The sequence below is a fragment of the Apodemus sylvaticus genome, chromosome X (genome assembly GCF_947179515.1).
Source record: "Apodemus sylvaticus chromosome X, mApoSyl1.1, whole genome shotgun sequence".
Lineage (NCBI taxonomy): Eukaryota > Metazoa > Chordata > Mammalia > Rodentia > Muridae > Apodemus > Apodemus sylvaticus.
In genome coordinates, this window is record NC_067495.1 from 116,148,556 (window position 1) to 116,173,032 (window position 24,477).

General features: G+C 42.0%; 1 protein-coding gene across 1 annotated transcript in view; it reads right to left on the reverse strand.

The window, feature by feature from the left end:
• Kiaa1210 (KIAA1210 ortholog) overlaps positions 1 to 24,477 on the reverse strand; it is a 58,470-nt gene that overhangs the window by 25,936 nt on the left and 8,057 nt on the right. Inside the window, exons 3-4 of the mRNA XM_052171752.1 lie at positions 16,833 to 16,959; positions 10,861 to 11,013 (exon numbers count right to left, since the gene is read on the reverse strand). Coding sequence (XP_052027712.1) covers positions 10,861 to 11,013; positions 16,833 to 16,959 — 280 coding nt within the window. The remainder of the gene's footprint in view (positions 1 to 10,860; positions 11,014 to 16,832; positions 16,960 to 24,477) is intronic.

Below are 24,477 nucleotides of genomic sequence, written 5' to 3' on the forward strand. Positions count from 1 at the left end.
AGAGACTCTGAGGGACACTTCTGCTGGTCAAAGGAAAAATACAAGAAGAACTCTCAATCCTGAACATCTATGCTCCAAATGCAAGGGCACCCTCATTCATAAAGGAAACTACTAAAGTTTAAAGCACACATTGCACCTAACACAATAATTGTGGGTGACTTCAACACTGCACTTTACTCAGTGGACAGGGACACAATGAAACTAATTGAAGCTTTGGACGAATTATATTTAACAGATATATAAAGAACATTCTATCCTAAAGCAAAAGAATATACCTTTTTCTCAGCACCTCATGGTACCTTCTCCAAAATCGACCATATAATTGGTCACAAGACATCCTCAACAAATATAAGATCAAACTAATACCATGCTTCCTATCAGATCCCTATGGAGTAAAAGTTGTCTTCAATAGCAACAAAAACCAACATACACATGGAAACTGAACAATATTCTACTCAATGATACCTTGGTCAAGGAAGAAAGAAAGAAAGAAATTAAAGACTTTTTAGAACTTAATGAAAATGAAGACACAACATACTCAAATCTATGAGACACAATGAAAGCAGTGCTAAGAGGAAAATTCATAGCCCTGAGTGCCTCCAAAAAGAAAATGGAGAGCTAACAGCTTAATGATACACCTGAAAGCCCTGGAAAAAAAGAAGCTATTTCACCCAGGAGTTGAAGGCAGGAAATCATCAAACTCAGGGCCGAAATCAATCAAGTAGAAACAAAAAGAACCATACAAAGAATCAACAAAACCAGGAGCTGGTTCTTTGAGAAAATCAACAAGATAGATACACCCTTAGCCAGACTGACCAAAGGGCACAGAGAAAGTATCCAAATTAACAAACTTAGAAATGAAAAGGGAGATATAACAACAGAAACTGAGGAAATTAAAAAAAACATTAGATCCTACTACAAAAGCCTATACTCAACACAACTGGAGAATCTGGAGGAAATGGACAGTTTCCTAGACAGATATCTGACACCAAAACTAAATCAGGATCAAATAGATCATCTAAACAGTCCCATAACACCTGAAGAAATTCATAGAAAGTCTCCCAACCAAAAAAAGCACGGGACCAGATGGCTTCAGTGTAGAATTCTATCAGACCTTCATAGAAGATCTAACATCAATACTCTTCAAACTTTTCCACAAAAGAGAAACAGAAGGAACTCTACCCAACTCATTCTATGAAGCCACAATTACACTGATACCAAAAGCACATAAAGATCCAACAAAGAAAGAGAACTTCAAGCCAATTTCCCTTATGAATATTGATGCAAAAATACTTAATAAAATTCTTGCCAACCGAATCCAAGAACACATCAAAACGATCATCCACCATGATCAAGTAGGCTTCATCCCAGGGATGCAGGGATGGTTCAATATAAGGAAATCCATCAATGCTATCCACTACATAAATAAACTCAAAGAAAAAAATCATATGATCATCTCATTAGATGCAGAAAAAGCATTTGACAAAATTCAGCATCCTTTCATGCTAAAAGTCTTGGAAAGAACAGGAATTCAAGGCCCATACCTAAACATCGCTAAAGCAATATACAGCAAACGGGTAGCCAACATCAAACTAAACAGAGAGAAACTTGAAGCAATCCCACTAAAATCAGGGACTAGACAAGGCTGTCCTCTCTCTCCATATCTTTTCAATATAGTACTTGAAGTTCTAGTTAGAGCAATTAGACAACATAAGGAGGTCAAGGGGATACAAATTGGAAAGGAAGAAGTCAAATTATCACTATTTGCAGATGACATAATAGTCTCTTAAGTGACCCAAACACCTCCACCAGAGAACTCCTACAGCTGATAAAGAACTTCAGCAAAGTGGCTGGTTATAAAATCAACTCAAGCAAATCAGTTGCCTTCCTATACTCAAAGGATAAGCAGGCTGAGAAAGAAGTTAGGGAAATGACACCCTTCAAAATAGCCACAAACAATATAAAGTATCTTGCTGTGACTCTAACCAAACAAGTGAAAGATCTATACGACAAGAACTTCAGGTCTCTGAAGAAGGAAATCGAAGAAGACCTCAGAAAATGGAAAAATCTGCCATGCTCATGAATCGGCAGGATTAATATAGTTAAAATGGCCATCTTGCCAAAAGCGATCTACAGATTCAATGCAGTCCCCATCAAAATCCCAACTCAGTTCTTCACAGAGTTAGAAAAAGCAATTCTCAAATTCATCTGGAATAACAAAAAACCCAGGATAGCTAAAACTATTCTCAACAACAAAAGAAATTCTGAGGGAATCAGTATCCCTGACTTCAAGCAATACTACAGAGCAATAGTGTTAAAAACTGCATGGTATTAGCACAGTGACACACAAGTGGACCATTGGAATAGAATTGAAGATCCAGAAATGAATCCACACACCTATGGTCACTTGATCTTCAACAAAGGAGCTGAAAACATCCAGTGGAAAAAAGATAGCCTTTTCAACAAATGGTGCTGGTTCAACTAGAGGTCAGCATGCAGAAGAATGTGCATTGATCCATTCTTATCTCCATGTACTAAACTTCACTCCAAGTGGATCAAGGACCTCCATGTAAAACCAGACACACTGAAACTAATAGAAAAGAAACTTGGGAAGACCCTTGAGGACATGGGCACAGGGGAAAAATTCCTGAACAGAACACCAATAGCTTATGCTCTAAGATCAAGAATTGACAAATGGGACCTCATAAAATTACAAAGTTTCTGTAAGGCAAAGGACACTGTTAAAAGGACAAAACGGCAACCATCAAATTGGGAAAGGATATTCACCAACCCTACATCTGATAGAGGGCTAATATCCAATATATACAAAGAACTCAAGAAGTTAGACCCCAGGGAACCAAATAACCCTATTAAAAATGGGGTACAGATCTAAACAAAGAATTTTCACCTGAAGAAATTCAGATGGCCGAGAGGCACCTTAAGAAGTGCTCAACATCATTAGTCATTAGGGAAATGCAAATCAAAACAACCCTGAGATTTCACCTCACACCAGTCAGAATGGCTAAGGTCAAAAACTCAGGAGACAGCAGGTGTTGGCGAAGATGTGGAGAAAGAGGAACACTCCTCCACTGCTGGTGGGGCTGTAAGATGGTACAACCACTTTGGAAATCAGTCTGGTGGTTCCTCAGAAAACTGGACATGGCACTTCTGGAGGATCCTGCTATACCTCTCCTGGGCATATACCCAAAGGATTCCCTGGCATGCAATAAAGACACATGTTCCATTATGTTCATAGCAGCCTTATTTATAATAGCCAGAAGCAGGAAAGAACCCAGATGTCCCTCAAAGGAGGAATGGATACAGAAATTGTGGTATATTTACACAATGGAATACTACTCAACAATTAGAAATAATGAATTCACAAAATTTTTAGGCAAATGGTTTGATCTGGAAAATATCATCCTAAGTGAGGTAACCCAATCACAAAAGAATACACATGGAATGCAATCTCTGATAAGTGGATATTAATTAGCCCAGAAGCTCTGAATACCCAAGGCACAAATCACATAGCAAATGACTCCCATGAAGAAGTATGGAGAGGGTCCTGATCCTGGAAAGGATTGATCTAGCATTGGAGGGGAATATAAGGACAGAGAAAAAGGAGGGAGGTGATTGGAGAATGGATGGAGAGAAGAAGGTTTATGGGACATATGGGGAGGGGGGATCTGGGAAAAGGGAAATAATTTGGAATGTAAACAAAGAATATAGAAAATAAAAAAATATTTATAAAAAAAGATACAAATAAAAATGGAAGAAATTAAAAAAAAAAAAAGAAGATCGAACTAATCCCATGCCTCCTATCAGATCACTATGGAGTAAGAGTAGTTTTCAATAGCAACAAAAATGACAGAAAGCCCACATATACATGGAGGCTGAACAATACTCTACTCAATGACACCTTGGCCAAAGAAGAAATAAAGAAAGAAATCAAAGACTTTTTAGAATTTAATGAAAATGAAGACACAACATACCCAAATCTTTGGGACACAATGAAAGCAATGCTAAGAGGAAAACTCATAGCCCTGAGTGCCTCCAAAAAGAAAATGGAGAGAGCATACACTAGCAGCTTAATGACACACCTGAAACTCCTGGAACAAAAAAGAAGCTAATTCACCCAAGAGGAGTAGAAGACAGGAAATCATCAAACTCAGGGCTGAAATCAATCAAGTAGAAACAAAGAGAACCATACAAAGAATCAACAAAACCAGGAGCTGGTTTTTTGAGAAAATCAACCAGATAGATAAACCCTTAGCCAGACTAACCAAAGGGCACAGAGACAGTATCCAAATTAACAAAATTAGAAATAAAAAGGGAGATATAACAACAGAAACTGAGGAAATTCAACAAATCATCAAATCCTACTACAACAGCCTACACTCAACACAATTGGAAAAACTGGATGAAATGGACAATTTCCTAGACAGATACTAAATACCAAAGTTAAATCAGGATCAGATAGACCTTCTAAATGGTCCCATAACCCCCTAAAGAAATAAAAGTGGTCCTTGACAGTCTCCCAAACAAAAACAACACAGGACTAGATGGTTTTAGTACAAAATTCTGTCAGACCCTCAAAAAAGACCTAACACCAATATTCTTCAAACTATTCTACAAAATGAAACAGAATGAACACTACCCAACTCGTTCTATGAAGCCACAATTACACTGATACCAAAAGCACACAAAGATCCAACAAAGAAAGAGAACTTCAAGCCAATTTCCCTTATGAATATTGATGCAAAAATACTTAATAAAATTCTTGCCAACCAAATCCAAGAACACATCAAAACGATCATCCACCATGATCAAGTAGGCTTCATCCCAGGGATGCAGGGATGGTTCAATATAAGGAAATCCATCAATGCAACCCACTACATAAACAAACTCAAAGAAAAAAGCCACATGGTCATTTCATTAGATGCTGAAAAAGCATTTGACAAAATTTAACATCCTTTCCTGCTAAAAGTCTTGGAAAGAACAGGAATTCAAGGCCCATACCTAAACATAATAAAAGCAATATACAGCAAACCAGCAGCGAACATCAAACTAAATGGAGAGAAACTTGAAGCAATCCTACTAAAATCAGGGACTAGACAAGGCTGGCCTCTCTCTCCATATTTATTCAATATAGTACTTGAAGTTCTAGCTAGAGCAATTAGACAACATAAGGAGGTCAAAGGGATACAAATTGGAAAGGAAGAAGTCAAACTATCACTATTTGCAGATGATATGATCACTATTTGCAGATGATATGCTAATATACTTAAGTGACCCTAAAAACTCTACTAGAGAACTCCTACAGCTGATAAACAACTTCAGCAAAGTGGCTGGATATAAAATTAACTCAAGCAAATCAGTAGCCTTCCTATACTCAAAGGATAAGCAGGCTGAGAAAGAAATTAGGGAAATGACACCCTTCACAATAGCCACAAACAATATAAAGTATCTTGGTATGACTCTAACTAAACAAGTGAAAGATCTGTGTGACAAGAACTTCAAGTCTTTGAAGAAAGAAATCCAAGAAGACCTCGGAAGATGGAAAAGTCTTCCATGCTCTTGGATTGGCAGGATCAATATAGTTAAAATGGCCATTTTGCCAAAAGCAATATACAGATTCAACGCGATCCCCATCAAAATCCCAACTCAATTCTTCATAGAGTTAGAAAGAACAATTCTCAAATTCATCTGGAATAACAAAAAAAACCCAGGATATCTAAAACTATCCTCAACAGTAAAAGAAACCCTGACCTCAAGCAATACTACAGAGCAATTGTGTTTAAAACTGCATGGTATTGGTACAGTGACAGGCAAGTAGATCAATGGAATAGAATTGAAGACCCAGAAATGAACCCACACACATTTGACAAAGGAGCTAAAATCATCCAATCGAAAAAAGATAAAGCAAAACATTCAACAAATGGTGCTGGTTCAATTGGAGGTCAGCATGCAGAAGAATGCAAATTGATCCATTCTTATCTCCTTCTACTAAGCTCAACTCCAAGTGGATCAAGGACCTCCACATAAAACCTGACACACTGAAACCAATAGAAAAGAAACTGGGGAAGACCCTTGAGGACGTGGGCACAGGGGAAAAGTTCCTGAACAGAACACCAATAGCTTATGCTCTAAGATCAAGAATTGACAAATGGTACCTCATAAAATTACTGAGGTTCTGTAAGGCAAAGGACATTGTCAAAAGAACAAAATGGCAAAAAACAAATTGGGAAAAGATCTTCACCAGCCCTACTTCCGATAGAGGGCTAATATCCAAGATATACAAGGAACTCAAGAAGGTAGACTCCAGAGAGCCAAATAACCCTATTAAAAATGGGGTACAGAGCTAAACAAAGCATTTTCACCTGAGGAATATCAAATGGCTGAGAAGCACCTAAAGAAATGTTCAACATCATTAGTCATCAGAGAAATGCAAATCAAAACAACCCTGAGATTTCACCTCACACCAGTCAGAATGGCTAAGGTCAAAAACCCAGGAGAAAGCAGGTGTTGGCGAGGATGTGGAGAAAAAGGAACACTCCTCCACTGCTGGTGGGGTTACAAGTTGGTACAACCACTCTGGAAATCAGTCTGGCGGTTCCTCAGAAAACTGGGCATGTCACTTCCGGAGCCCCCCCCCCTCCATACCACTCCTGGACATATACCCAGAGGATTCCCCAGCATGTAATAAGGATACATGCTCCACTATGTTCATAGCAGCCCTATTTATAATAGCCAGAAGCTAGAAAGAACCCAGATGTCCCTCAACAGAGTAATGGATTCAGAAAATGTGGTATATTTACACAGTGAAGTACTACTCAGCTATTAAAACAATGAATCTCGAAATTCTTAGGCAAATGGGTGGAACTGGAAAATATCATCCTGAGTGAGGTAACCCAATCACAGAAGAACACACATGGTATGCACTCACTGATAAGTGGTTATTAGCCCAGAAGCTTAGAATACGCAAGACACAATTAATTCACATATCAAATGATGTCCAAGGAGTAAGAACCAAGTATGGATACTCTGGTCCTTCTTAGAAGGGGGAACAAAATACCCACAGAAGGAGATACAGAGACAAAGTGTGGAGCAGAGTGTGATGGAAAGACCATCCAGAGACTACCCCACCTAGGGATCCATCCCATATACAGTTACAAAACCCAGACACTATCATGGATGTCCACAAGTGCTGGCTGACAGGAGCCGGATATAGCTGTCACCTGGGAGGCTCTGCTAGTGCATGACAAATACTGAGGGGGACACTCTCAGCCAGCCATTGAACTGAGCACAGGGTCCCCAATGGGGGAGCTAGAGCAAGTAATGAAGGTGCAGTGATGGCGCATGCCTTTAATCCCAGCACTTGGGAGGCAGAGGCAGTGGATTTCTGAGTTTGAGGCCAGCCTGGTCTACAGAGTGAGTTCAGGGCAGCCAGGGCTACACAGAGAAACCCTGTCTCAAAAACAAAAACAAAAACAAAAAAAAACAAAAAAAAAAAACAAAAACACTCGCACAGGGTGCAAGATTTGCTACTGACTGATGTTCTCCTCCTTTGGGTGTGTCAAAGAAGTGTACATCCCCATTCATGATGGTGTCCCCTCAGCTACTGCTTCACTCACAGCCTTGGTACATAAAAGCTGTTGAGGCCAGCACTTTTGAAACTTCAACATTCTAGGAGACAGAGGCTTGATGTAGCCTGCATCCTCCCTCCTAGCGCAATTGCTTCAAATAAAAAACAAGAATATGCACTATGGAGGCTGATGGTGTGCACCAGTGGTAAAGCATGAACGCGAGGCTCTGGGTTTCATTCTTAGCATGTGAACACATATGCACACACAAACACATGGACTTTGGAATTAAATAGGACTTAATTTGAAGTTCTGGCTATACCATTTACTGGCTCATGTTCCTTAACCTCCTTATTATTGATAGAGACTTTGATGTGTTGTTGTTGCACAGATTAAATAAGTTGATGCACAAGAAGGGCTTAGCACAATGCCTCTCACACAAGAAAACCCCCATAAATGGTAGCTGATATTTAACATGTTGGTGGTGAGATAATTGTCAGCTTCTCCATTGTATTAGCTAATGAACAATGTCATTGCTACTGTTGGACATTGGTTGTTCAAATGCATAAGACTGCTAAAGGTCACATGTTTCAATGAAAACTACTGTGGATTTGGGACAGGATCCCCGGTTCAAGGCCTGGCTTTATCTCTATGGCCTTGTCCAAATCATTTCACCCCTCTGAACCTCACTTGTTTTCTCTATAAAGGGCACGAAGTATCTTTTCTTTTACATCTTTAAAGTCTTATAGAGAGAACAAAGTGCTTTGTAAACTGGCAATTTCCACATGATAATTGGAAGGTGTTATTATACTCTCCTCTGACTTATCACATGAACTTAACAAGGACTGTTCATTAAGAATGAATTAATTATGAAGAAAGCTACAGAGAATAACATAAGAATTGCAATCAGAAGCAATTGTAGTCAGAAAGAAGCAGCTGGGCAGCAATCCGAGGAACTGCACCGGCCAACATGATGGAAAACCTTCAGATAACCTAACCTAGAACATGTTAAAATAGAAACCATTATCCTCCAATGGGACTAAAACTGGGCTATTTAATCAGTTGTGACCTTGCCCTGTTCCACATTGTTCATGAATGTGAAAATTTATTTGGTCCTGTGTGCATGACAGCATGCAATTGTTTTTCATTTTAAACAGGGTTCTGAAAAAAAAGAGGTCTATCAGTGCGGTTCTCTTATGTCTTGTGATAGCCAAGGTTCTGGGAATGCAGGGTTCTGGGAAGCATTAGGCAGGAGGAGTCTCCTGGTTAAAGTACGAGGTGACTTAAGCCCTGCTCAGCCCAACTATCTAGAGAAATACCTGTTCATCTTCACTGCCTTTCTCACCGAATGTGAAGAACTGAACCTGTCCCACATTAGAGACTAATCTGGGAGAAAGCCACGTGTTTTGCAGACTGGAGGAAACCCACAAGGCACCTCACTCTCTACCTAAGGACTTGTAGAAGGAAGAAACTGTGGTGGCAACTGTAAAAGAAAAGCCTTTCAACTCAATCCCAAGGGATTCTGTGAAAGCAATCGCATAAGGGCTGTAATTGGTGGCATGCATTCCCCTCTTCTGCCAGTAGAGGGCAGCAACTGAGAGAAGAAAGAGCAAGGAAATTTCTCCAAAACAGAGATTTGGTCATTGTGTACCCTGACCTGTCTGGATCTTTTCTTCTACTCTGCTTAATGCCCTTCTTGTTGTTTGGTGAGAAGGCAACGGTAACTGGGTTGTGGGGAAATATTTGCAAACAAGAGTAAGGGGCCATATATCTGCTGAGCCATTTATCTGCTTAAAGAATCATCCACCCAGGCCAGCTTATCTCCTGGATGCCAATGAGATTTGTATCCTTAGACGCTGCTGCTGCTGCTACCTTTTCTGCCAACAGCATGCCCTGTGGATTCACCATAGTGAAGTAATAGGTCTGGGATCATGGCAGAAAGCACAGACATTCACATCTGGGAACAATTAGGAATGACACCATAATACCAAAGACTCAGCTTCTACCTGACAGCCCAATAACTACTTTCTGCTAACCTGACTCAACTCAGTCCAATTTGAGGAACTGTGTTTTGTTTTTAAGACATGAATATCCATCTACAGATGAATGGCTAAAGAAATCGTAATGCCTACACACGAAAGACAGCCATTCAGCCGCAAATAAGACTGAAGCTCTGATATCATTCATTCTATTGATATGAAATGCATCAAATAGGAAAATGAAGGCAAAGAAATTCAATTAGTGTTCTCAGAGGTTGATAGACGATTGCAATAGGGAGTCACTGCTTAACAGGTATTGGGTTTCCATTTGGGAGAACCAAACAAGTGTTGGATGTAGAGATTGGTGGTGAGTGGATGTAATTCCACTGAACCATACTCTAAAATGGTTTGTATGCTTACTTTCATGTTATCCACATTTGCCCAGGGAAAAAAATGTTATCTAATCCAACCCTTCCAGCAACTCGGACCTCCCATCCCAATCCATCTGATTTAGTGGTGTTTGGCAGAAATAGTTATAACCCAATTCCATAAATTAATGATTTTCCATCTACTTACTGTCCGTCTGTGCTTTTATTTTGGTCTAACCTAATTTTTGACATATGTAGCCAAAGGCTGTTTTTCTTCATACAATCTTTATTTTTTCTGTGCTGGGATTTGAAGTCAAGGCCTTGCAAATGCTAGGCAAGTACAGGGTCATTATAAAGTATGTTTCTGTTTACTCTTAGTTCCCAGTACTAATGGCTCGAAATTCTAAATTCATCTAGGTTCACAACAACCAATTAAGGTAAACACAAATTTGACAACAGAGCTGTTAATATGATTACAATCAACTATTTTGCCAATTGTTAATGGGTAGTGTTTGGTTGGCAGATCTAACCATAAAACATAGATGCATGCACAGCAACTAGTGTGTCAACTGCCTTTCATTAATGCTAGACACTTATGAAATAACACTGCATTGCCTAAGCTCTGAATATTTTATTTTAAAATGTACAGGGTTTGGCTTCAATTAAAGAAGCTCTATTTTAATTTTCATAAAAATAACTGAACATATCCACAAACTAGTATGTATTTCTGAAACAATGTCTTCTATTCTTTATGAGCTAAATTGGTGATTATTTGGTTTGTAACACCAAATGGAAAATGGAAACCATGATGCACGTCACAAGCCAAGCATGGCAATTCCTTTTCCCAAGTTTGTCCCTGGAGTTGAGATATGACAAGAGAATATAGAACAAGAATGTATATCTATCCCTGAGAGGAAAACCAATATTTACCTTCCTTGGTGTTGAAGAACAGTGTGAAGACCTCCTTCTGGAGCTCTTGGGTGTCCTGTCACTGGCAAAGAATTTTTCCAAGTCCTGAGAGACTTTCTCAGATCGGGTAAGGAGTGGGCTGATGCTGAGTCCCCGTGAGCGCAGAGCTTGAATCTGTTCAAAGGGAGAATGCAAGAGTTTCAAACATGGTGGTTCTCCCCTAGGGTACTGCTATTCTTTTAATTCCTTAACTGGTGAAAGAAGAAGTCATAAAGAATTATGTATGATAAATGCTAGTAAGGACTGGGAGATGTCTCAGTAGGTAAAAGTGCCCACCATGCAGAGATGAGGGTGTGAGTTCAAATCCCTAAAACTCATGTAAAATTAATATGGGCTACAGAAGTAATCACACAACCTTAATTGCAAGTGAGAGGGGGTCAGAGACAGGAGAATTTTTGGAAATTTGCAGGTCAGGTAGCCTGATTCATACAATAGAAAAACAGTAAAGAGACCCAGTCTGAAACAAAGGGAGGTTAAAAGGCAAGAATTAATATCTAAAGTTGTGAGTTTGTCCTCTGACTTCTACAAACATGTCATAAAGTGTGCACACTCACAATTGAATGTTTGTGTGTGTGTATGTCTGTGTGTGTGTGTGTGTGTGTGTGTGTGTGTGAACAATGCCCATGAAGCCTCCATAGGTTAATGTTTAAACTGAAGACACTGTGTGGTGTTTTGAATGAGAATGGCCTCCATGACTTTTGAAGTTGGATAAATGCATTTTGCATGATGCGGCTACAAGCCTATGGGGCCAAGGAGTGGAATGTGGTGGTTTGAATAGATTTGGCCCCCATAGACTCACATGTTTGAGTGCTTGGCCCATGGGGAGTGGCACTATTAGTAGGTATGACCTTGTTGAAATATATGTAACTTTGTTGGAGGAAGTGTGTCATCGTGGGGACAGGCTTTGAGATCTTAAATGCTCAGCTATGCCCAGTGTGAAATCAGGACTCCATCTGTTGACTATGGATCAAGATGTAGACCTCCCAGCTTCTCCAGCACCATGTCTACCTGATGCTGCCATGCTTCCTGCCATGATGATTATGGACTGAACCTCTGACACTGTGAGCCAGATCCACGAATGGCCCTATTGGCTCATATATTTGAATGCTTAGTCACCAGGAAGTGGAATATATATATTTGTGTGTGTGTGTGTGTGTGTGTGTGTGTGTGTAGGAATTGGTTCTAATACTTTGTCTTAATTTAGCTCCCAAAGCTACCTTCCAAACCTGAGAGTCCCTGCCCCCTCACCTACTGGCTTCAGTTGGTAATAAAGAATTGCATATAGCCAGTTGCTAGGCAGGGAGACAGAGGCAGGACTTTTAGAGAACATGGGCAAGGGGCCAAGAGAGAGGGGGGCAGAATAGGAGAATCACCATGACTCTGGGGCAGAGGGATTAGATTTAAGAGCTGCAGGAAAGAAATCATCCAATATAGGTGGAAGGGAAAGCAACCCTATGAGGTGGGGGTAGGGTCTGGGTGGGGGCTGCCCAGAAGGTAACAGGGCAGCAAAGATAAACTATAAATTTAGAAAGTATTAAACAAGGAATACCAGAGGGGAATGTTTGCTCTCCAGCGGGAGATTTAGAAGTTCCCAGCCATTGAGCTAGTCAAGTCATCAAAATTAACTGGTGTCTGTGTGTTTCATTCGTGAATCCAGAATTCTTGGGCAGCTGTAGCGCATGCGTGACACACAGGGAACCAAGACAGATTAACTAATTCACTTTTACAACACACACACACACACACACACACACATATATATATATATATACACATACATACATACATACATATATACATACATGTAAAATATGCTAATATATATTAACAACTGAAAAATCGGCTCAGGAATGAAATTCCTGCCTCCCTACCTTCATGTCTAATATGTATTTAAACTAAAGACCAGCAAGCAGTTTTGCTTTTGACTCTGGGTTTCTACACACGTTTGCCAATCCCCAATGTCCAAAACTAAAAGTGGAGGGAAAGAGTAGAGAGAGCAGGACCTAAGCTACTAGGAGTGGCCCCTGGTTCTGGAAAGACTCAGTGAAACAGTATTCGGCAAAACCAGAATGGGGAAGTGGGAAGGGGTGGGTGGGAGGACAGGGGAAGAGAAGGGGGCTTACGGGACTTTCGGGGAGTGGGGGGGCTAGAAAAGGGGAAATCATTTGAAATGTAAATAAATTATATCGAATAAAAAAAAAATTTAAAAAAAAAAGAAAGAAAGAACCTGGGACCCTCCAGAATGCACCAGAGATCTGAGAGGTGAGAGACTCTCAGGACTCAAAAGGAGGGACCTTGGATGAAATGCCCTACAGTGGGGAGAGGGAACTTAGAGAGCCTGCCTCCAGCTGGAAGACAGGGCATCAAATGAGGGAGAGGGGGACATCCCACAGTCACAACTCTAACCCATAATTGTTCCTGTCTGAACGAATTACAGGAATAGAAATGGAGAGGAGCCTGAGGAAAAGAAGGTCCAGTGACAGGCCCAAAGTGGGATCCAGCTCAAGGGGAGGTTCCAAGGCCTGACACTATTACTGAGGCTATGGAGGGCTCACAAAAAGGGGCCAAGCATGACTGTACTCCAGAAGACCCAACATGCAGCTGCAAGAGTCAGATGATTAATCTGGACCCCTGAGATCTCTCTAACACTGGAGCACCAACCAGGCAGCATACACCAGCTGATATGAGGCCCCCAACACACATACAGCAGAGGATGGCCGGGTCTGTGTTCATTCAGAGATGATGCACCTAACTCTCAAAAGACTGGAAGTCCCAGGGAGGATAGAGGTCAAGTGGATGTGGGGGATGGGGACATCTATGTGGAGACAGGGGTGGGGAGGAGGTATGGGATGTAGAACAACAGTTGGAGGGCAGGTGGGGGCAGGGGAATAAAATATGGTATGTAAAAAATTTCAATTAATTAATTAAAAAATAAACGCCTTAAAAGAAAAAAAAAAAAAAAGAAAGAAACAACCTGTGATACTTCATGACCATAAGGGAGCAAGGGGTATAACTACAGGCATGCAAAAGGTGGTCTTGCTATTTGGGACTGAACAGCAGAAAGTAGAGGAGAATAGGTTCTCCCTAACATGCTGCAAGAAGACAATGATCCACTAACACTAGGGCCCCCAGCTACAGAGCCACGTCCTCTGCTGATTTCCTCCATGCTCTCCTCCACCCTTCAAGATGTAAGCACCCAGCAGAATTTGCACACACTGCATAAACCAGTTACTCACGTGAAGTCTCGAACCTGTGTCAGAAATAAATCCAACTTACTTTGTGCCAAATACAAAATTAAAATAGGCCCAGAAGAGTGCACTGTGTCTGGACAGCGGTAAAGAATGAAAGCATCTTAGAAAGTCGGTAATAGCAAGCCTGTGGATTTTGAGGTTAACACACCTGAAACACATTTCTAAATCAACCATGTTCTAGCTTGGTGGCCCTGAATAGTTTCCTTTAAAAACATTTATTGCGTATATTTGTTTATTTTATGTGTATAAGCATTCTGCCTGCATGTATGTCTGTGCACCATGTCCCTAGTGCCAATGGAGGCCAGAAGAAGATATTAGGCTCCCTGGAACTGGAGTTACAGATGATTATAAGCTATCATGAGGTGCTGGATATCAAACTTGGGTCATCTGGAAAAACATCTAGTGCTCTTAACCCCTGAGCTATCTCTCCAGTCCCTTGAACAACTTTACTCAATCCTCATAACCAAGTTTTTTTGAGGGAGATATCAATAACATTGTAGATGAGGAAAGGAAGTCTCAGGGAAGTTAAACAGCTAAAGTATGGTCTTACACCCAGTAAGTTGCAGGACCAGAATTCAAGCATAGATCTGTGTGGTAGTTTGAATGAAAACAGCCCCCATGTGCCCATAGAGAGCAGCACTATTTGGAGATGAGGCTTTGTTGGGGTAGAAGTGCCCTTGTTGGAGGAAGTGTGTTGCTAAGGGTGGGCTTTGAGGTTTCAGAAGCTCAAGCCAGACCTAGTAGCTCACTGTCTCTTCCTGTTATCTGCCAATGCAAATGTAGAACTCTCAGCCCCTTCTCCAGCACCATGTCTGCCTGCATGTGGCCATGCTTCCCGCCAGTGTGAAAAGAGACTAAACCTCTCAAACTGTAAGCCAGTCCTGATTAATGTTTGTCTTTATAAGAGTTGCTTTCATCATGGTGTCTCTTCACAGAAATAGAAACCCTTACTATGACAGCAGTTGATACCTAGGACTGGACTGGGATACAGCTGTGATAGTACTGACCACATTTTTGTTTGGAGGAATGTGTTGGGACTTTGGATTAGAAAAGCATCTGAATGCTTTAAGTTGGGCCTTAATGGGGAGAAGCATGGAAGACAGTGGTGCTGGGTATGATTTGAACTTGGGGGAGGGCTGGCTCAGAGGGCTTCAGAAGAGAAAAATATTTGTATGTTGCTTAGAAATCATTCTTTTGATATTTTGGTGAAGACTGTGGCTGGTTTTTGCCCTTGTCCAAAGAGTCTGCCTGAGGCTAAGTTGAAGAGTTATGAATTGCCTGCTTTGGCAGAGGACATTTCCAAACAAGCTAGTGTTGGCTGTGTTGCGTGGCTACTGAAAGCCAGTCTGATGCAGATCTATCCTGCAAAGGAGCAAGCTGGGCAAGAACAAATACAAAGTGCACAGTTGGATGAAAAGGGGGACACTAGAAAGCATAGACAGATTCAAGAAAAGCCTGATTCTAAGTGGACTAAAAGGAGTGGTGACCTTTGAGCAAAACTCCACTCAGCTAAGCTTCCCATTTGTAAAAAGGAATTAAAGAAAAATGAAAATGAATTAAGGGAAAGCTTAGAGCCAGGTGCGGTGGTGCACACCTTTGATGCCAGAACTCAGAGGGCAGAGGCTACCACTGGTAGTACTTGAACTCTGAGTTCAAGGCTAGCATGGTCTATTGAGCAAGTGCCAAGACAGCAACACTTGGGCGGTGAAGGAAACCCTCAAAAAAACAGAAAGCTTGTGAAGATGTCATTGAAAGAAGGGTTCATATTCCATCTCTGCAAGCAGCAGAACTTGTTGAGACTGTGATAGAATATGAGGACTTTTGAAGCTGGACTATGATATGGCTACAAGCCTATAGGAGCCAGGGAGTAAAATGTGGTGGTGGGAATGAAAATGGCTGACATAGGCCCCCAGGGAGCAGCACTATTAAGCAGTGTGCCCTTGTTGGAGTATGTGTGGCTTTCTTGGTGCAAGTGTGTCACTGGGGGGCAATGTGAGGTTTCAGATGCTCAAGTCAGGCTCAGTGTCATTCTCTTCTTCCTGCTGCCTATCGAGCCAGCACCATGTCTGCCTGTATACTGTCATAATTCCCACCATGATGATAATGGACTAAACCTCTGAACTGTAAGCCATTCCCAATTAAATGTTATCCTTTATAAGAGTTGGCATGGTCATGGTGTCTGTTCTCAGCAATAGAACCCCTAACTCAGACAACCTGCCTATGTGACTTAGCTGACCATGCTATACATATTTCCATGGTATTATCTCAGTAAATTTGGAGCCTGGGGCCCAGATTCCACTGCTGGGGAATAGTGGCCCCCCAAAGTTGCAAGGGCACCACTTCCTGTGACTCTAGGCAAGGTTCTGGAAATAGGAGATCTCTGTGGAGAGAGAGAGAAAAGCTTGGGGCATTGGCATGCTAACACATAAATATTAAACTGACCACTATCAAAATAATGATGGTATCCTTGGGTGTGACTAATAAAAACACATGGCAGCTAACACTATGTGTTGGTCATGTTACATAGCCAAATGCCTACTTATATATTGTATCATTTGAGATTTAAGGTAGCTCTGTGAGATAGAATTAGTTGATAATCAGTATAAAATTCCTCCCTCTTTTGAGGAGGGATCAGGATAGAAGAATAGTGTGCAATTAGACTGAGGTCAGATTCATTGTTACCTTCAGTGATCTGCTTCTCTGGGGCTCTGGAGAAGAGTGTAGCTTGCCTGCTGTTTTTTCAGGCTCAGGGTCCGAACAGAAGACACTGTCATGAGATATGGACTTGGCTCCCATGCCGCTCTTGGGCCTATGTGGAAAGAAAAAGTCTTGTGAAAACAGTGCAAGGGATTAGGAATTGAAGGGCAAGGTATTTTCATGACGTAGATACCATAGGAGAGCGCAGAAGGATGCAGAGATGCAGGGGGGCTGACAGAGAAAGTCATCTCTGAGATGGAGAGTGAGAATCAGAAAAAGAGTATGGACCCATTCAGCACACACACATCTCACTCACACACACACACACACATGCACACACATACAGACATGCCCACACTCATACATACACATATACATGTGCATACATACACACACATACATACATATATACATACATACATACATACATACATACATACATAGTTCATGTTCAGAAAAATGTCTGGGAGGTATCTGTCAGACTATTAGTGCTGAGTCCCTCTGAGGAACGGTCCAAAAGAAGTGAGAGGGATTTTCATTTTCTGCCTTGTGCCTTGGATGAATTTTAATGTTTAAAAATTATTTGTGTATGCCTTTGTTGTGGCTCATAGTCATCATAAAAGCAATGAGGGGGTATATGAGAGAACTTAGAGAGAAAAGAAAGAATGGGGAAATGATGTAATTAGATCACAATGTCCAAAATAAAAGAAATAGTTAAATTGTATATGTTTTACAGCAAATTCTACTGAATGGTTTAGTCATCATACAATCTGTCCATATAATATATAACTCCATAGTAACAGGCCCCAAGATATAGGGCTTTTTTTCTAAGTTGTTTTTTCTCCTTGTTTATAAAACATTAAGGATACATCTGTCCTCCCCCCCCCAAGCATTCTTATGCACCATTCATGTGTACCCCCCTCAAATCAATTAGAAAGGCTTTCCAATTGGGAATGGGACCAGCTTGATCTCCAGTGTGTATGTGTCGAAACAACTTGCAGAAATGTTAGAAACAAAAGAACAGCAAAGGGCACGAAAGTCACCCTTAGGGACATGGTAATGTGGTTTTCAGCCATTCGACATGCAAGCGTGGAGGCATGCCAGCGTGAATGGGGAATGACAGGGTACTCGTGTAAGAAGCAAAGGAGTGGAAGGAGAGAAGACAGGGACAGAGCCAGCGCCGGCAGCCCCGTGGCTCTTTTGATTTTGCAGCATCTCAAGTTGCCTCCAAGGGACCTCCTTCTTACATGGACTTGTCACAGTCTCCTGTTCAGAGCCCACAGCCTCACGACAGGACACTTGCGAGTCCTATAGCCTCAGCTGCCTCTCTTGTCACCATTTCCTGATGGTTGCTTTAAGCACAGTCTTTTTTTTTCTTTTTTGATTAAAAAAAATCTATTCATTTAAAATTTTACTTATGTACTTTATTCTTTGAGAATTTCATACAATATATTCTATATTCTTTCATTTATTTTCTTTTTTGTTAAAATATTATTACATCATTTTCCCCTCCCCCATCTTTCCTCTAACCCCTACCGTGCCTGCTCCCTCTCAAATTCATGGCCCTTTTCTTTAATTACTGTTGTTACACATATAAATAAATATATGAATAAGTAGAAAAACATAACCTGCTAAGACCATTTCCTGTTGTGTGTGTTTTCAGGGTTGAACACTTGGGATTCAATAATCAAATAATATTTACTTCCCTCCCCCTCCAACTCCTACTATTCTTTCTCAATTCTCCCTCTCCTTTTCATGTTCCCTTTTTAAATTTACTGTCTTCAATTAGTGTTTCCAATATACTTAGGATTCTGTCTAAGCTCCACCCCACAGTCACCTGGCAACAGTCAAGTATGCCCCTCCCCACAGTTACCTGGCAACAGCCAGGTATGCCCCTCCCCACAGTTACCTGGCAACATAGCAGGCCTGGCCTGCTATAAAGGGACTGCTCAGCCCCTCCTCTTTCTCTTATCCTCTTATCCTCTTGTTCTCTTACCCCCTCTTGGGCTCTCCTCCCCTCCCCCTCTCTCCACGTGGTCATGGCCAGCCTCTACTTCTCTACTCTCTCCCTCTCTCTCTCTGCCTTTCTCTGCCTTCACTACCCTCTTAACTCCCCCCCCCATGCCCTAAATAAACTCTATTCTATGCTATACCATCGTGTGTCTGGTCCCTCAGGGGGCAGGGATGCCTCAGCCTGGGCCCTTCCCCTACACACCCCATGGAACATATTCTTAGGCCTATTCCTTTTTTTATGATCACAACATTGGTTCCGTGACATGGATCCAGAAACTCTGCAGGCTTACATTCCACCTCAGCTACCACAAGAGACCCACAGTCGCCAGCCCAGATCTGGTAAGGCGCCCATGCCCCACAGGGCTTAAAGCAACTGTCTGCATGGTCCTAGGTATTTCTTGAGCTCAGAGCTACTCCTGTGCTTCCCTGACTGAGATTTCCCTCTCCTCTTTCTCGATGCTGAGAATTCCAGGCTGGGCCTGGATAGCCCTTGGGTCAGTCTGTCATCAGTTAGACTTTCCTCTCTCCCCTCTCTCATTTGCAGCCTGCTGGTTCAGCTGTCTGAAAAGGAGATCTGGCTCTCCATGCCAGGGACTCTGCTACCCTCCTCCCCGCTCCTCCTCGCTCTCCTTGCTGCATTTGTTTCCCCCAGACTGACAGCTTGTGCTCAGCGGTCTCAGCCCACAGCATGGTGCCCCACAGCCACAAGCGCGTTGCTAGGATACCAAACACTCTACTTTGGGCCCTTATATTTCCCCACCCACTGCGGGCTGTGACTTCTGGCTGCTGGTAGAAAGGTCCTCCCCACTGCAGCGCAGACCCACCAGCCTGACCTGTAGCACCGGCTGCCCGCTCCCACACACGAAAGAGACCTCCCCTAAGAGTGACTGCCACCCAGCCCCCAGCCTCTGCCATGTGGGTTACACAGTCAGATTGGCCCAAGCCAACCACTCAGTCCCACATTTTCTGCTGCCAGACTGCAGACCCTCACGAACACACAACAGCATATTGGTTGATAAGGAGTTTCTCCAGTCAGCAGGAGGAACCCTATATGCCCAGAGAGTGCCCAGCCAGCCTCTTTTTGGCTAAGGTGTTGGCTTTCAATGCCCCATTCTTAAGATTGGACTCCTGGATGACCTATGAGTTAGGACATAGGTCCTTGGGTGTCCTCTCTTCCAGAAAGCAGTTCATTAATCCCTTGGGCTCTTGCAGCCGCCAAAACTTCCTGGACCAGGTTGAACTGAAGACATTGCCATTGTGATCCATGGAAATTCACGTGACAACCTGAATTTCTAGCTTGGCCATACAGCCTATTATTGAGCAGTCTTCTAGGACACTGGTACAGACTGTTAAGTAACTACCCTCCCACACAATACGTGTTAAATTGTCTTCGACCATGTATTTTAAGGGATCTTCACACATACTGCCAGCAGTCTGGTAAATGAAAAAACGACCTCTGGCCTGTTCTCATTGCTTGCATGCTCAGTTTGTGTCACGGGCCTAAATCTGCCTGGACAAACTCATTTCCTGTCACCACGATTTTATGCCACTGCTGCCAACTCTCTTATTCCAGTCACTTCTTTACTAATACAAAATATACTTTTCTCTACCTACACAACCTGTCAAAGTTACCTAAGATTCTCATTCCTATCCTGTCTTTGCTACTGCCATTCTATCTCATGCTCAGTTTTGTCAGAAGCTTGTTAACTATTAGATTTATGACAGACAGAATTCCCAATAGCCTCTAACAGTTTCTCCCACGAGGTCTCAGAAGATATGGACACCACTACAGGATGCTTCCTAGATTGTGTGTGATATAATAATCACTGAAATACACAGTGGACAAGAGTCAAATGACTTAGCTAAACCATGGTAAGCCATTTCTCATGCCATGCGTATCCATTCCACAGAGAGAAAAAAAAAAAAAAAAAGCCCTGTGTCTCCCGCGCTTGAAAGCCAGACTGACAGCCCAAATGGCCATGGAGGCCATGGAGACCACGGAGAACTGTTGGCTCCTGTACTCTGTCATTTTAAAAATAATATAACTGCTAAATTACTGTTTATTCCTCAGACTTCTGACTATATTGACAGCTAGACAGCTATCTCCTTACCTAAACTCGGTTTCCATTAAATGCTTCATATTTCCTCTTATTGCTGTGCCACTGTCCTAACATTATCTGAGTTCCTATAAATTTACCTAACTGTAATAATAAACATTCCACTATACAATCCAAATTTTTAATCTTGTTCCTTCTGCTCCACAAAAGGCTCATCTTAAAGACTGTTCATGTGGTTAACTCATGTTGTTATCTGCTCTAAAAATTTATAAGCTACAGAAAAAGCCACTCAGATCTACCTCTCATGGACCACCCAGGTAAGGACACCTGCCTAACCTACTCCAGAGGGTGGGATTCCTCTGGGTTTCAATTGTACACCTTAAGATAAATTGTTCTTTCTCCCAAATGTACTTAATCTTATTCCCTACCTATACTAATGTGCTTTCATGTCTTGTCAAGTCCAGGTGCTTACCACACCCAGGACAGCTCCAGAGAAGCAACCTTCAGATGCTCCAATCTCCTCTCAGACACAGCTTCTCCTGGACCTGTCCTTCTGACCTATCTTCAGATGGCCCCACAGTCCCTGAACAACAAGGAAGCAGCCAGTTCTCCTGAGACTGGAAAAACACCCCTGATACCCATCCCTCTAGGATCCCCAGAGACACATCACCCCAATATCAGCATGAAGCAGCCAGATATCATGGCAACCCTATTCCTGCTTCACCATCACCTCTTTCTAATTTTTTTCTTTTCTTAATTAAACCAAAAGGGGGAAATGTTAGCATTCTGTCTAAGCTCCTCCCCACAGTTACCTCGCAACAGCCAGGTAGGTCTGACCCACTATAAAAGGGGCTGCTTGCCCCCTCCTCTCTCTTATTCCTCTTATCCTCTTGTTCTTTCTTGCCCTCTTAGGCCCTTCCCTTCCCCCTTCCTTCCCCCTGCCTTCCTCCCTCTCTCCAGGTGGCCATGGCCGGCCTCTACTTCTCTCCTCTCTCCTCTCTGCCTTTCTCTGCCTCTACTACCCTCTTACCTCCCCTCCCCATGTCCTGAATAAACTCTATTCTATACTATACTGTCATGTGTGTGGTCCCTCAGGGGGCAGGGATGCCTAGGCATGGGCCCGCTGAGACACGCCCTTCCCCCCCCACATCCATAAATCATATTCTTATGCCACTTTCTCTTTTTATGATCACAACTGGGACACAGTTAACCTACAAAAGCCACACCTCTTAAGAAAATTGAGACGTTTTAGTAGCCATCATCTACCAATAGTTCCTCATTTAGGGGTAGAACCTCATGGTCCCTTCCATCATGCATGCTGGAATGGTAACTGCAAAGCTCTGTTTTTTAAATTGTGACTTGCAATATCCATATATTTATGTACTCAGAAACGTGCAATAATTAAAAATTAATTCAAAATCAATTGCATATCTGGCAGTGTTCATCCATGTTGTATTGTGAACTTTTACTGAAACCTTGGTTCTGAAACACATAACACATGCACTTTGCATTCTGCATGCCAATGAAACACTTTGGTTTTTTTTTTCAGTGTTTTCTACAGTATTTTCTACACTTATGGAAATATAATGGCTCAATTATAAGAAAGACAATTATTTTCTTACTATCATACCTCAACATGGAACTATTAAATCAGTCTATCTTTGGATTATACTGTGTTAAAATGCTTGATTTTCTTTGTTTATTTGTTTGTTGCATGAAACAGGGTCTCACCATGTAGCCTTGGATAGCCTGGAACTTTCTATGTACATCAAACTGGCCTCAAACTCCTAAAGATCACTTTGCCCCTGCCTCTCGAGTGCTGGCATTACAGACTTGTGCCACCATACCCAGCTGGCTATAAGTATTATGACTTGAGGTGGTTTGAATATGGTTGGCCCTTAGGGAATGATACTGTTAAGAGGTGTGGACTTGAAGGAGGAAGTGTATCACTATGGGGGCTTTGCAACTCTGCCCAGTATGGAAAAGCCAGTCTTCTCCTGTTTGCCTTCAGAACAAGATGTAGAGCTCTCAGTGTGATGGTTTGTATATGCTCAGCCCAGGGAGTGGCACTATTAGAAGGTGTGGCCCTGTTGGAGTAAGTGTGGCTTTGTTGGAGTAGGTGTGTCACTGTGGGTGTGGGCTTTAAGACACTCATCCCAGAGCTGGGCAGTGGTGGTCCATACCTTTAATCCCAGTGCTCGGGAAGCAGAGGCAGGCGGATTTCTGAGTTCGAGGCCAGCCTGGTCTACAGAGTGAGTTCCAGGACAGCCAGGGCTATACAGAGAAACCCTGTCTCGAAAAAAAACAAACAAACAAACAAACAAACAAAAAAAGAAGACCCTCATCCTAGATGCCTGGAAGCCAGAATTCTACTAGTAGCCTTTAGATGAAGAGGTAGAACTCTCAGCTCCTCCTGTACCATGCCTGCCTGCACACTGCCATATTCCTGAATTGATGATAATGGACTGAACGTCAGAGTCAGTAAGCCAGTAAGCCAACCCCAATTAAATAGTGTCCTTTACAGCTTTGTCCTTTGCAGCCCCATAGGAGGAACAATAATATCAACCAACCAGATCCCCCAGAGCTCCCAGGGACTAAACCACCAACCAAAGAGTACACATGGAGGGACCCATAACTCCAGACACATAAGCAGCAGAGGATGGCCTTGTTGGACATCAAAGGGAGGGGAGGCCCTTGGTCCTGTGAAGGCTCGATGCCCCAGTGTAGGGAATGCCAGGGCAGGGAAGCAGGAGTGGGTGGGTTAGGGAGCAGGGGAGGGGGAATGGGATAGGAGTTTTTTGGAGGGGAAACAAGGAACGGGGATAACATTTGAAATGTAAATAGAGAAAATATCTATGGGCTGGTAAGATGACTCAGTGGATAAGAACACTGACTGCTCTTCCAAAAGTCCTGAGTTCAAATCCCAGGCAACCACATGGTGGCTCACAACCATCTGTAATGAGATCTGAGGCCCTCTGCTGGAAAACAGCTACAGTGTACTTACATATGATAATAAATAAATCTTTAAAAAACATAAAGAAAATATCTAATAAAAACTTCCACCTATCTAAAAAGAAAAGAAAGGAAAAGAAAAGAAAAGAAGAGAAAAGAAAAGAAAGTTATAAAGAACAAAGATCTGATTAAAATCCCTGAGCATATTCTGAATCTGAAAAAAGAAATGTTGTCCTTTATAAGAGTTGCCTTGGTCATGGTGTCTCTTTACAGTAATGGAAACCCTAAGACATGACTGATTGTTTAGATGGATAAAAAGCCTGAACTCACTTCCAAACACCTGAGTGGTATTCTCTAAGGTTTTTGTCCTAGTACATTAAGCAAGGGGACCAAAGCCAGGAGTGATCTTCAGGCTCTTTAGTTAGACTTTATAACTTATGCTTCTTGCCAAACTACGTCTCCCTCCTCACCTGCTTTGAGTCTCTCTCAACATTTCTTAATGTGGCAAATATAGCAGAGTTAATGGACCGTTTTGGAGTGAGAAGTTACAATCTTTGTAAAAATAGCCATTACCAAGTTGCAAAAACAATGCAGGCTAAATCAGACAG